General features: G+C 44.1%; 1 protein-coding gene across 7 annotated transcripts in view; it reads left to right on the top strand.

Annotated features, from left to right (window-relative positions):
- The first annotated feature begins 7,355 nt into the window (after positions 1 to 7,355).
- Positions 7,356 to 14,039, top strand: part of EML6 (EMAP like 6) — a 120,735-nt gene continuing 114,051 nt past the window's right edge. For 3 of the 7 annotated variants that reach the window (XR_009744758.1, XM_061461698.1, XM_061461699.1), the window contains exon 1: positions 7,358 to 8,816. Coding sequence is in view for 4 of the 7 variants with exons in the window: in XM_061461698.1 (XP_061317682.1) it covers positions 8,620 to 8,816 (197 nt within the window). In the remaining 3 variants the exon portion in view is untranslated. Of the gene's footprint in view, positions 8,817 to 14,039 lie in introns of all 7 variants that reach the window. The other 4 variants (XM_061461697.1, XM_061461696.1, XR_009744760.1 and 1 more) reach the window with 3 other exon arrangements.

The following is a 14,039-nucleotide window of genomic DNA, read 5'->3' as shown; positions in this document are numbered from 1 at the left end:
TCTCTCCTGTGCACTGAAAATGATGTCTTCATGTAATTCCTTTTTTGTGTGCTGAAGTTCATACTGAAATGGTTGTTTTCTTTCTTCCTGCTGTTCTTTCCCTTCCCTTTCCCTTCGCCTCCTGCAAACTCTGTAATTTACCAAGGGCTTGTTGTCCTGCCCAGTTTAATCTCAGTGGGGTTTTATGTCAGTTATTAAATACCTCCCTTAAGGGACAGCCTCAGCTGCACTCTGGTGGTGACGCGTGTTTAACACAGCGATGATGATTCCAAAGCTCACCAGTTCCTCAGTGTTGTCAGCATTTCAAAGACCAGCATCTTTCCAGAATTATCTTTACCTTGGATGTGATCTAGGGAGTCACCTAAAAGGAACAGCTTCAGGAAGCCCTCATACACATTAGGAGTTTCAAAACTAAATGTAAAGAACGTGGTGTTTAACTTTTTACCATTATTAAAATACACTCAAATATAATTATAGCTGGAAAACAGATAAACCACAAACTAATGTGTTTCCAAGTGATGTTTTCCTGAGCATGTGGCCATGTCTTGATTCTTTTCATGGACTATACTGTGTTTTCTTGTTTTCCAGAGGTTTTGGATATTAACCAATTCATGCACATGAGTTTTTACTCCTATAATATTAGCCTCTTACAGTCTAGTTATTAGTAATATGTAGGAAAACATCATTAGTCTTGTAAATGTAAAGTTGAATACAATGTAAAAACCTGAGGTTTATCAGTAGAAGAGAAAATGAAGCATTCTTCTTGGTTGATTAAAGCACCCAAAAATGTTGATGCCTTACCAGATTTGTCACTTCAACTTATTACAACATGTAGATGAACAGATTGAACTTGGTTACCTCTTGTGTTTAATTGTGTAATGTCTTGGTTGAACATACCTTCAGAGTTGTTCCTGTTTGTCTTGCCTCTCACCACAAGTTATTCCCAAAAATTACTTGATTATAACCCCTTCTGTTTAGGAACTGACCCTAGGTTGCTGAGGAACAGGAGTGAACCCTAATAAGCCTTCCCTGTTTTCCCCATTGGCCTGTAAGGGTGCGGTTTCCATGCAGAGATTGGTGGGCCAGGAGGAACTTCCTTGGATTGAGCCAAATCAGGAGAGTCAGGTCAGTGCACACACCCGCTCAGGGGTGTGCTTGTTTCAGGAGTAGGAGTGGGGGAATCCGAATTTCCCTTGGCTTATGTGAAGGGACTGCTGGAAAGTACTAGAGGAGGAAGAAAGACTCTCTGGATGATGGGAACAGGACTGGAACTGGAGCAGGTTATCCGTGCCACCAGTGTTAACTCTTGCAGAGGTACTATGTTGCTCTGAATTGCACCGCTAAATGTGGTTAGACCTCCCAGTAGAAGAAACGCTGTGTTCCTCCTGGTTACCACAGTGAAGAGTGAGGACTTGTAGTACAGTTTGACACTATATTTCAGCATCCTTTGTTGGCTGGTTTTGAAAGCTAACCCATATTTAAGTTGTTTATATTTTCTCTGGAGATGCATAGTAGAGAAGTTGAACCTAAACAGTTTCAAAGAAAACTAACGAAGGGCAACCACTTTTCGGCTGTGTTGCTGTCATTGTTATGAAGAAGAGAAATCATCCTCTGGTCAGGTCAGTCTGTCTTTTTGTCTTGGTGGGAGGCCTTGGATTGTGTGTTCTAAACTGAGGGAAAATACCAGAGCGCTGCACCTGAAGGGGCCTTTCCATATCTAGACAAATAAAGCACAATGGGGGGAAAGAATCCAAAACTCATTAGCCAAAGGAATTAAGCATGTGTTGAGTGGGAGGGTTTTCTTTTAGATTGATGCAAATAATCTGTTAATCCATCTGTTCTGCATAGAGAATATGCTCCATTGTAGGGCTGTACTCTGCATGAGGAAGATCAACGGTAAAGGAAAAGCATGAATAATCTCTGTTCTGGTGAAATGCTGGTTTAGATGGGTTTTCACTTCTCATTGTTCTGGTTTTTATGATTGAGTTTCCAGATAATGGATTTTAATTATGGAGGGTCTTTAAGAATATACTTTTGTAATAAATAACTTGTAGGTATGATGCAATTTTGCTCTTTTTGGTGGCTATTTGGGGTTTGTTTCTACGTAACTAATCTGAATAAATATAGAAACTTAAATTGCAATGATTTTGGACAAACATCAGTCTTTTTCATTAAGAAAAAACACTTCAGAAAATTAGGTTGTGCTAAATGACTGACAATGTTAAGAATTAAGTTAGTGGGAAAAGCAGAACTCTGCTCATTGACACTACAGCTCCACCTGTGGACCGAACAATCGAGACCACATCCTGACGAGGGGAGGAATGGGAGATCTTGACAGCAGAAGTGGAAGGACTTGGCTTGTTTCTCTGTGTCCTGCTATGGAGAAGGTGTGTTCTGAGGCCAAGCAGAGCACAGCTGAGGTAAGAAAGCACTGTGTTCTCAATGCATTGGGATCAGAACTGTCCCCACAGCTACAGGTGTGCAGGGCTGAGTTAAGAAGTCAGTATTCAGCACTTGAGACTAATTTATTCCTTCCTTACTGCTGGATGTAATTTATTCCCTGTTGTCAAGCATTTTTCTCTAGCCTTGTGACAGCAATTCACTGAATGTTCTGGTTCTGGTAGAGCCCTGGATTTCGTTTCAAAGGATTTTAAACAAGATTATGGTACAAATCAGGCGAGGCATAAAGCAAACCCACAATGCAGTACTGGAAACGCTGCAGCAGGCAGGACAGCTAGTCAGAATAAAGAGAAATGTATTGCAACATGGAGCAATTAAATGCAAAGAGGGTAGGTTTTATGGGGTTTACTTGTAATTCAGCTTGTACCCTTTGTTGCTGTGCATTCTGACAACAGCCTGTCGGGGCGAGATGTCTTTTGGGATGTGCGAATGCTATGGAAGCGGATGTGGATGAGTTGGGGGGGTGAGTGACTCTGTGTAGGGAGGCAGCAGAGCGGCTCCGGCAAGCCCACGTGGTCACATCTGCAGTGTGTCATAATGCAGCACACGCAGCACGCACAGGGAACTGAGCCACCTGCAGCAGGGGCCCACAGCAGAGGAGCAGGAGACCTGGAATGGTCTGCTTGGTAATAAAATACTGACCTATTCCATGAAGTATGAAATGAGGGATTTTGTGCCTAAGTGTGTAATGAATTCTCCCTTGCTTCTGAAGCTCGGCATGCTGATTAGCCTGGTGATGGTGAACATCACACCTACAGTTCAATTAATTGTGTTGTTCTATGTTTGAAGTATCGTTTACTCTGTGTACCAAACTAATGAACTGCACAGAATAATCTTAGGTGAGATGCTGTGGTGGTTCATTATGTTATAATAGTAGAAATTATCTGGTCCCAACGTGAATTTTTACTAGTTTGTTGTTAGTATCACTATTCCTCTACTCCCACACCCAGCTGAGAAAAGAATTTCCCTTGTCGACAGTGCAAGTGTTATCCATGAGAGGTCACTCTGTGCAAAGCGATGCTGAGCTGACTCAGATCCACTGTGGCCTGAACAATATCAAGTGCATTTATTGTGTTATTATATTAGTGTACCATATTTTTGCATTCAAGAGAATTAAGAGCTTGGACAAAAATTCTCTTAATTTGGAAAAGTCAGATTTTAAAGGAGTTATGTAAACTTGAGGCAAGATTTAGACGTGTCTCGGGTGAATCATCATAGGAAGGAAGCTGAGTCAAGCATGGCAGCCAGCATATGGAAAGGCAAGGAACACCACCGTCCTTGCTGTGGCAGAAAAAGTGATGAATTTCTGTGGGAAGATCAAGATCTCTGCTGTGGTGATAGTAAGTTTTAGCTGATCGCTGAAATTCCATGAAAAGATGACAGAATGAGCCCCGTGTGTGTCTGGAAAAAGGCAGGAGTATCCCATTGGAGATGAGGTCTCCTGCTGAGTCTGGGGTATCCTCGGGGCAGGTGGTTGTGTTGCAATGCAGAGGCTCTGTGGGTCAACTAGGCTGCTTCACAGGCTGGCTCCATGCTGTGACTCTGAACCTCCAGACTCTGAGCAGGGATGAGCACAGAAGACCAAGACCAAGGTTTTTATCATTCTGCTGCCCATGGCAGTCCTGGACTGCACTCGGAAATGCAGCAAAACAAATGCATTAGGGCTGGTCAGAAAGACTTTCTGCCCAGGCTGGGATTTGAAGAGCACTGTACACATGATCTGTTACAAATGCTTTGTGTTTGAGGATGGAGAAGATTCAATTTTTTCTTTTCCCTCTTTTTCCTAACATTATTTCTGGCCAGACCCTAGCATTTCATCAATGCAAATCAGTATTTCCACCCACGAGGACTAAAAGCTTAGAGCCAATTCCCCTGTTATTATTTTGTACTTAGATAGTAAAAACCACTGAGAGGCATCAGTCAGGATTGGATTAATGTAATGCCAGGCAACAGACAAACAGAACTAGATCACAGTTCCTGCTTCTGATCCCTGCCCCCAAGTTCTTATGGATTTTACATAATTACAGCTCAAATAGGTACAAAATAGGAAATGCCAATTAATATGCCATCTCTGTGCATCTGCTGTACATTCATCCATTAAAATATGAGTTATAAGTGGTATTTTGTGTAACAAAGAGGTAGAACATAACACAGATGTTTCTGGGGGGGGTAATTCTCAGTGTTCATTGCTAATCACAGCTCTTGCATATGTATAGAGTGGGCAGGATATATCACCAAGGATTGGAGTTAATTTGAGATGTGATGCTTTTTGGCATCTTCTATAGAAGGCACACTTTAAAACAAACACGATAACAAAACAACAACAGCAAAATAACCACGAATAACCCCAAACCCCTCAAAAACCCCAGAGTGTGGGAGCTGCCATTCAAGCGCTGCTCATACAAAGTGCTCTATTAGATTGGTTTTATATTTAAAAGAAGAAGTAAATGTAGTGAAATACATGTTCTAGGCTAGGCTAATGGAGTCCTTGCCCCAGGGAGGAGGAAAAATGGTGGTGCTATTGCAAATTGTTATCTTTCAGTTACGTTCTGAAATACATCCTAAAGCGTTGGGTTGTATGTGTGGTATTTATGTTGTACTGACAATGGACGGCAGGCTGCAGTATTGAGGAGCATTTTTAGCGACATAACGGCTCCAAATAGGAAAGTAGTAATGCTGTTTGGTTTTTAATGGAGAAAACAACTTGCCATGAAAGGTAATTCACAAAACCCTTGAGTACAGATAATAGGAAAATGAGTGAAGCTGACCTTGGGGTTGCATGTGTTTAAGGCTTTTTTCTTTAAGGTCTTTTTGGGTGTTGGTTCATGGCTAGCATACTTCATTGCTGCAGTAATGGTCATTATTTATACCAAATCATTTTTTCCAACATTGGAGATGTATTTTCAGTGAAATGATGCCTGTTATTTACAGCCTCCACACTTTATACTGAGTATCACAAATGAGATGATGAACACGCAGGTTTTACTGAAGGATGAAGTACGAAGTTCAACTTGAACACTTGCTCACAGCAAGATGGCAAGCAAACTTCAAACTAGCTTTTGTTTGTCCTGCTTGAGTAGGTGAAGGACAGGCTTGCCATAGGTATTATTGTTTTCATGAGAATTATGTAATATAACAAAGAAAATCATTCAAAGAAAGCTAAGATCACATGGAAGTTATTCCATGGACTAATACTGGGATAACAAAGGATGAAGAATTCAGAATTCATTGGAAGTCTTATTAGATATCCACACCTGCTTCTTGGTGAAACAACTTTCTATGTTCTTATGTTTCAGAACAGGCAAAAATCAGTGGTTTTAGCAGTCTTGTCATGGTTTAACCCCAGCTGCTCCCCTCTGGTGTAGGAGTTTACGGTAAATGTTAAATAATGAATGCTCCACCCCTGGCAGTGCTCAAGGCCAGGTTGGACAGAGCCTTGGGTGCCATGGTTTAGTGTGAGGTGTCCCAGCCCATGGCAGGGGGGTTGGAACCGGATGATCTTAAGGTCCTTTCCAACCCAAACCATTCCATGATTCTATGAAGTGTTAAATACATTTTCATTATCTTAAGCGCATTTCCTAAACAGTTACCTAAGGGAGAGAGGGTTGATTTAGCATTTATATTACTCAAAGTTTCAAAGTCCCCAAGTTTTAAGTTTATTGATGTAAACAGGTAGGAGAAATGCACAAAGGCACCCATGAGAGCGCTACACCCTTTACGAATCTGAAATACTTCAAATAGCTTTTAACAGCATTCACTATGCAGAACTGACTTTGACATGAGTAAACAACAGTGTTTAAAGTCTTTGCGACTCCGTTCCTGAGGGACCACTGGAGGAGTAGGTATTTTTGTACAGGCCCTGAGGATTTCTTGTATTCCCAAAGGGCAATCAATTCAACACAAGGCGCTTGTACCAAGATGTGTGTTTTGCTGCGTGGCTGCTAGGATTTACCAGGTGAGCAGCTGAATGCAGGGAAAAGCTGGCCTCGAGGAAAGGATCACATAATATTTTATATCTTCATTTTTCTCAGTTCTTGTGAGAAATCCGGGATGCAACTGCGAAGGAGGAAAGCAGAAAGATGGGTTTTATTGTGTGAATTTCCGTATGGCTCTTGCGGCAAGCCACGCTTGAGGGAGGGAAGACTGGGGCGAGCTCCTATTCAACTCCGAGCGCTGTCTCTCCGACCGCCGGCGGCAGCGGAGGCCTGAGGTGACCCACACGCCGCGGTAAGCGCCAGCCAGGGCGGCTCGGCCCGCAGGACACAGCGCGTTGAGCACCGCAGCCCGGGCGGCTCCGTCCGTCCCCTCAGGATGCGCCTCAGCGCCCTCAGAAAGGGCGGGAAGAGCCGCGGGCGAGCCGTTAGGCGGCCGTCACCATAGCAACCACGCTCCGCGGTGCCGCAGGGCACGCTGGGAGTTGTAGTCCTCCCTGGCCGCAGCCTCGCGGCTGCCCGGCCAACAACAGCCGCCAGAACTCGCGTTCCCATGAGGCACCGCGGGGGGCCGGGAGCCAGCCAAAGGCGGTCTCCACAGCGCTGAGGGAGCGCGGCTCTGCGCGCCACCGCCTCCGGTGCGCACGGGCAAGAGGGGCCGGTGGTTGTTGTGGGGCCGGCTCCTCTTGCCTATGAGGGAGGGTGGACACGGAGGTGCCCCCGCCCCTCGCACACGCCCAGGCTGCCGTCCTGCCGTGCGGGGGGAGCGGGCAGCGCCCGGCCCTGAGGCCGGTCCTCCCTCTGCAGCACCGCCCGCTCAGGCGGCTGGGGAGCCAGGCTGAGGGGCGGCGGTAGGGCATGGGGTCATGAGAGGTGGTACTCCCTGTGGAGGCTGGTGATCTGGGTGTGAGGAGAGGTTTTACTCGAAAGCGCGGCGTCTAATCCGTGAATGGCGGGTTGTGTCGCTTGCATGCCGGGCAGTACTGCCGGCACTAAAACCCTTTATGTAAGCCGGTATCAACACACTGCTCCTCAGTCTGGGCACACAGCGAATGTGAGGTGTCTTGTGAGGGGAAAGGTAACGGGATTAGCCTTGTAGCAGGTAGTTCATTCTTCCCTTCCATGTGGCACTATCCTCTGTGAATGAGGCTTTGCGTTTGCTTCTCTGATTTTAGCATTCTCTTCCCTGCGGTTGTGGCCGAGCTTCGGAGGGTTCTGTTCGGTTTCTTGTTGAGTGATACTATAAAGTGGTGGATGTCTTACCACAGACAACAGGCACTGTACTGGTGATACCCATACAAACCGTGCTTTAGAAAAAGGAGAAGATGAGCAAGGATGTGTGTATTCCTTGGGAATATTGTTCCAACGAATGACTAAATAAGCACAAGCCCCCGCTACTTCATGGCAAACTGGAGTGGTTTGTGACTGAGAAATGGGAACGTAAAAGTGTTTTAATTACATCGTTGCTATAGACTCCTAAAGGAGGAAGTTTGGGGTTGCTGGGGGATAAGGAAAGGTGGGGTGATATTGCCATGCTGGATGTTGTATACGAGTCTTCTCTTTTAATAGCATCTCCTGTGAAGACTCAAGGTCTGATGCTGTGAAAGCTTAGAGGACCCTAGAGCCCCCAGAACCGCCACAGCACGGCTCCCAGCAGTGCCTCCCCCGTTCAGAGCAGTCCCTTTACATTTTAAATACGCGTACATTGTGCAACTCAAACGCACGGCTTTTTGTGTGTGTGTTTTTCAGTTCGCACCCAGAGGTAGATAGCTTAAAAAGCAGAGCACCCAGGAAGCCTCTCGCAGCGAACCGGCAAGGTGCAGCCTTCGGCAGGTGCTGACGCACAGAAGTTTCTTTGCTTTCGGAAAGATAAAGCCCCGTCTGCTGCCCCTGAAGGTGCATTTCTGCGATCTCGCCTCTCCCCTAAGAAGTTACCCGGGTGGCAGCGGCGGGGCCGCGGCTGCTGCTCGCCCTGGGCAGCGGCAGCAGCAGATTATGGTGGCAGCGCAGCGGTGAGGAGCGGCGGCAGCGACAGACCTGATCCGCGAATGCGTTTTCCGTTTAAGCTCGCCGCTGGGAAGTGCCACCTGAAGCTCCGCTGGGCAGCGATCGCTAACGTTTTAAAGGGGGAAACCCCGGAGGGGGAAGGAGTTGAGGGAAGGAGGGGCAGCGCTCGGCTCTGTGTGTGCCGGGGGGTGGAGGGAGGGGGGAGAGGGGATTGGTTATCATGGCGGATCGGACGGCTCCTGGATGCCAGCTCCGTCTGGAGTGGGTTTACGGGTACAGGGGTCACCAGTGCCGCAACAACCTGTACTACACGGCAGGCAAAGAGGTGGTGTACTTCGTGGCTGGAGTCGGCGTGGTTTACAACACCAGAGAGCACAGCCAGAAATTCTTCCTCGGGCACAACGATGATATTATCAGGTAAGGGGGCTGACTTTGCTGCTGGTGGGGTGGGGTGGGGTTTAAAGGGAAGGGAGGAGAATGCAGGGCTGGCAGAATACCCCCTCCTCGCTTCCCACAGCTCAGCTTGTACCTGCCGTTTTAAAGCAGCTCAGATCTCTTAGCAGCAGCCTGTGTGAGAGCTTTATTTCTAGATACCGTTCATGATCGTTATTTTTGTACCAAAGCTTCAAAATGTTGCAATAATAAGAGAGAAGGTAAGTTTTCTCCATTGCACTGCACCAAAAGCAAAGCACTTCGTTTCGGTAAGGAAATGCCCTGGGAAGCTCTTAGTGCAACAGTGCTGCAAAATCGTGGTTCCAGCACCTTGGTCTTCCCAGAGCCGGGACTCTAGCTCGCCAATTTTGATGTCTAGAGAGAGCAAGTGTAGCTCTGCTTATGCTCCACAAATCCCAGCACAAGAGTGCCATAAATCTGGCACATGGGGCAAACTAATCTTTTTTTAATATCCGGAAAAATTCAATCAAAATCAAGTTTAGCTGTTTCTACCCCAGCCAAAGAGCCCCAAGTGTGCTGGTGCAAGATGGCTACAGAAGGACAGGTCTTGAGCCTGGTCTAATCGGGTTTTGTCTCTTTCTTTCAAATTTTGCCTGAGAAAGAAGTGGATTTGGTTGATGATGTTGTCCTGCAGGAATACTGATTTTACTGCATCTCACAAAATAACACACTAAAAACGTGGTTGCAGAGTTCAAGGTGGTCTTTTAAGAACTCTGTCCAAAATGCACAAATTGACATCATAGGAAATTAATGTTTTATCTGCTACTTTATGGCAGAAATCAGAACGTAGCGTATCCTTACGAAGGACGTTGCGTGGTGACGGCACTCCTCCAAGCACAGCTAACTGCTGCCCTCCCTATTCACCTAATACAGCATGAATGAAGTCTTGCCTTGATGATGTGAAACCAGAACAGCCCCGGGTGACTCATGGTGCAGGAGTAGCGTGGAAACATCTGCTGAAGTCACAGCTTTGACACTCGGCAGCAAAACCGCATAAATGTCATGTAATCATTCTGGAGTTCACAGAAAGCCATCCACATTTCCCAGTGAGAGCTTTTCCCTGCCGTGTATCCTGGCAGCATTCTTCTCCTCCTCTTTGTAACATGTTATAGCAGTAGTATTTTGTGAAGTACAATGTGTACAGTGTGTGAAAGTTTATTCTGGTTTCAAAGGTATTACCAGTTCTAAAAGGGTATTTTAAATAGACACATGGCTTCTCAGGTCCTTCAGGGGAATGAGTACTTCAGATGCATTTGCATTGTTGTGAGATGAAAGTTTTTCTTGTATGCACGTAAGTTTTGGTACTCTGTGGAATATGAAGTGCAATATACAGAGTTATATTTCTGAGTTCTGATTGAACTCTCATTAGATAGTAGAAATACAATTTGTCAAGACACAGCTGAGTATCTAGAGTAGCCCACTGGTGTTTGGCTGGACAGCAATGCTTTGGTTCTCTCACCTCTTTCTTCTTTCTTTTTGCCTTTCTTCATTTCTTTCTCCATTTCTTCTTTCTTCTTTCTCTCTTTTTCTAATATAGCATCAGCTGAGTTGGAAGTGATTCTGTTACACTTGACAACACTCCCCCTCCCCCCAAAAATTGCATTGTACAGATTCTGTGGCAACAGCCTGTTGAAATCAGTGGGTGATTTGAGGGAATCCTATACATCCAGCTAATGTCTTGGAAAGATGAGTCTTGGTTTTGATCTGCAACAAGATCCCAATTTTGTGGGATAACTGTAGTTTCAACAAGGGATGAAACATTTAGGTCCATAAAGCACAAGCCGGACACAAATAGCAGTTAATTTCAGCTTTTAGTGGCCAAGAAGTGTTGCTGTTACATGGGCTTTAAGGAAGTGGAGAATCTCCAAACTGTTGCTAGAATGTTCTGTTGTTTGCACCTCAGAGTGGTTGCCTCTTTTGCTGTTGATGCGCTGTGCGGTTGTTATCAGTGTAATACCCCATCAATGTATGTACTTTTAACTAGGTGGTTCCTTGTATGGTTATCACTGATATGGCTCATAAATAAGGGAATTTAAATACTCATGTTTTAGGCTTCACAGCTATCATTCAATCGAGATAAATGGGGTGAATGTACTTGACCCAATCTTCTGGTTCTGTTGGTATTTACTTGCTGAGACGAGGTTCTAAGCAGCAGTGATACATGTGCAGTCCAACAGGGTGTAATTCCTAAAGAGAGTTGAATCATGATTTAAAAAAAGAAAACATGCAGATTTGGGGAAATACTGTGAAATCATTAAGACTAGACGATCTTGAAGGGGGAAGATCTGCTTCCAAGCACTGCCATTAATTCCTCCTGTGTGGAAAATAATTTCCTCCTGTGTGGAAAATAATTTATGAATTCATGATGCAGGGTGGTGGGAACCTGTGTATGACCTTGAAGTGTTTATTAAAGTCACAAAAGTGGATATTTGTCCTTGGAGAAAAAGTTCAGGTGTTCAAAAGTGTATGTTTAATGTGTTTTTACAGCTTTAATAGTTCTGCCTCTTGTTTTGTATCAAGATAATGCAGTTGGACATAATTTAGTTTGGGCTACAGTAATCTAGACTGTATTGGATTAATGGAGAAATGCTATTTCTCCCAAGATTCATATTTGAAAAGTTCTATTTGCCTAAGGAACATACAGCACTCGGCTAATAAGGTAGATGTGCAGAGTATGAGCAAGTGAGCTCTGAAGTGTTCTGCTTCCTGTGCAAAGCCCCTGCAAGGTGCTGTGCTTCCAGACTCTTCCTCTTTATAACATCATGATGAAATAAGGTCTTGTACAACTTCATTTAACTTGGAAGTGAGCTCTGTTTTGTGAAGGGGTTGCACTGAGTAACCTCCAGAGCTCTCCTTCTAACCTGAAGGGTTGTAAGCCCTATGGTTTACCCAAAGATCTGTGCTTCAGACCACAAAGCAGTCATGAAGTGTCTTGCATGATAGCTCTGTGTTTGATTGTTCTTGAAGTGTGATCTAGCTGAAGCATTATAGCCAACATGTAACAGCTGTGTGAAAGCTATTGCAACATCTTAATGCAGAAAGTGTCATGTAGACACATCATTACATGTGTAGCTGATTTTCACTGAATTCAGTCATTGGTGCTTTGCAGGATTAGGTTTCAGGAGCTGTAATGTTGACATAAGGGTATTGTTTTCCTTCATAACTAATTGCAAAGTGGGCTTCTGCAGCAGCTCGTTCTGCCGGCTGCAAATTCATGTATTAATGAGAATCATGCGATTCATGCAGCACCACTGCCATCAGTGGAATTCATGCACATGTGGGATTTATGTTTATTATAACCACTTACAAGACTGAATCATTAGTTTTGACAGCAATTAAACATTTTCAAAGGAACAGAAGGTTTTCTTACTTTTATATTGTGCATTACCTGTGTTGCAGCAAGCAATTAGATCACTCCTCTTTTTTCTCTTGATGAAGTGTTAAATAGAGGCAGTTCTTCCCTAGAATTTTTCTGCAATTTATGCATGCAAAAGCCAAAAAAGCTTTTCACAGAAAACAGCAAAAATCAAAATATAACCTGTTGAGATACTTATTATAATTTAAAAATAGTTGATTTTGTTTATTTTTACTGAATTCATTTGTTAACAGAAGTTCGTAACTTCAGAAAGGTTTTCTGATAGTGTAGTTGGTATGTCTCCCTGTTCTTGTAGTTCCGAGAATGTCTGCAGTATTGAACAGCTTTCTTCACCATGTCAAAAGTTAGTGAGAGAACACCTTTGACAGCATGTTAAAGACTTCACCTGCACTTTTTAAATATGCCAGTTTCTTGTGATATCTGATATGTTGTGGTATTGAGCACAGGACACTTCATCAGGAACTGCAGTGATAGGACAAGGGCTGATGGGCTTAAACAGAGGAAATTCAAGTTAGATATAAGAAAGAAGCTCTTTACTGTGAGGGTGGTGAGGCAGTGGAACAGGTTGCCCAAAGAAGTGGTAAATGCCCCATCCATGGTAGTGTTCAAGGCCAGGCTGGACAGAGCAACGTGGTCTGGCAGGGGGTTGTAACTGGGTGATCTTAAGGTACTTTCCAACCCAACCATTCTATGATTCTGTAATTCTGTCATTTACAAAAGCACATTTTGCCCTCCAGTAGCCTCCAAGGGAGTCACTTGTGAGACGGTGCTGCAAGAGAACGACCCCTTTCTCAGGTCTCTCTGCAGTACTTGCTGCTTGGCTCAGTCCCTGGGAAGCCATCCCATTATCTATGGATGCCAAAGCATGTCGTTTCTGAAAGGCTGCTTATAGTGTAATAGCAATGTCGGATTTATCAGAATATTGCTGTAAGTACTCTGGCGTGTGTGTTCCACTGTGCTGACAGATTGAGATTAGAAATGCGGATGTGCCAGGGGTGATGAGATTTGCTGGGCTGCGAGAGTGACTGGAGGCCTGGTTTGTTCTTTAGAGTGATGGTTTCAGGAGACAGGGTGCATATTGGAACATGATTGCAGGTTTTCTTGTCTTTCTGCAGTGAGGAAAAAAGAAATATGAGGCTTGAAACAATGCTGCTGACTGTAGTAAATGTAATTTTGGAACAATTAAATTGACAGCAGAGGTATTCAAATCAAAACCTCAGAGTTAAAATAGCCAATTTATACTTTAAGTTTCTATTTAACGCTAGGTGTTGTAATAATATTTCTGTTCATAAGGTATTGCTTACATGAAAGGTTCTACAATACGTTATGTTTAGTTGCCACCATTCGGGTGGTAAGCAAAAGCTCTTGTTTGCTGTAGAATGATGTTCAAGTTACTGTGGTTATTACTTAGTATAAGTGCGTGGAAGACTGTTCTGTCCATAGCTTGTGCTAAACCTTGATTTCTATCTCGGAAGGTACATGTACAGTACAGCTGAAATGTAGTGACCCAAAACACAGCAAAGTAGCAACAAAGCTGTCTGTGTCTTTCAACAACAGAATTTCCAGGCCTGTTTTTGGTTTTTTTTTTTTTTTTTTACACATTGACATGCAAGTTCCTATGTCAAAAGACATGACTTTGGAACAGCTAGAATGAAGTAGAACCTGAGATCATGTGTACTAACCTGCTTCGGAAACTGTTTTGAGACTGTAGGTTGTTAAAGGAGTTTCATATTAAAGAAATTAATCCCCTGTAAAAACTCCTTTAATCAGCTTATTGCTTCTTTGGCTTTCAATCTCATAAAACCTAGGGA

Source organism: Pezoporus flaviventris, unplaced genomic scaffold (genome assembly GCF_033815535.1).
Source record: "Pezoporus flaviventris isolate CSIRO_AGI_PZ_B2104156 unplaced genomic scaffold, CSIRO_AGI_Pfla_v1 ptg000031l, whole genome shotgun sequence".
NCBI lineage: Eukaryota > Metazoa > Chordata > Aves > Psittaciformes > Psittacidae > Pezoporus > Pezoporus flaviventris.
The sequence above is the reverse complement of the archived record's forward strand: the minus strand, read 5'-3'. Positions and strand labels throughout refer to the sequence as shown.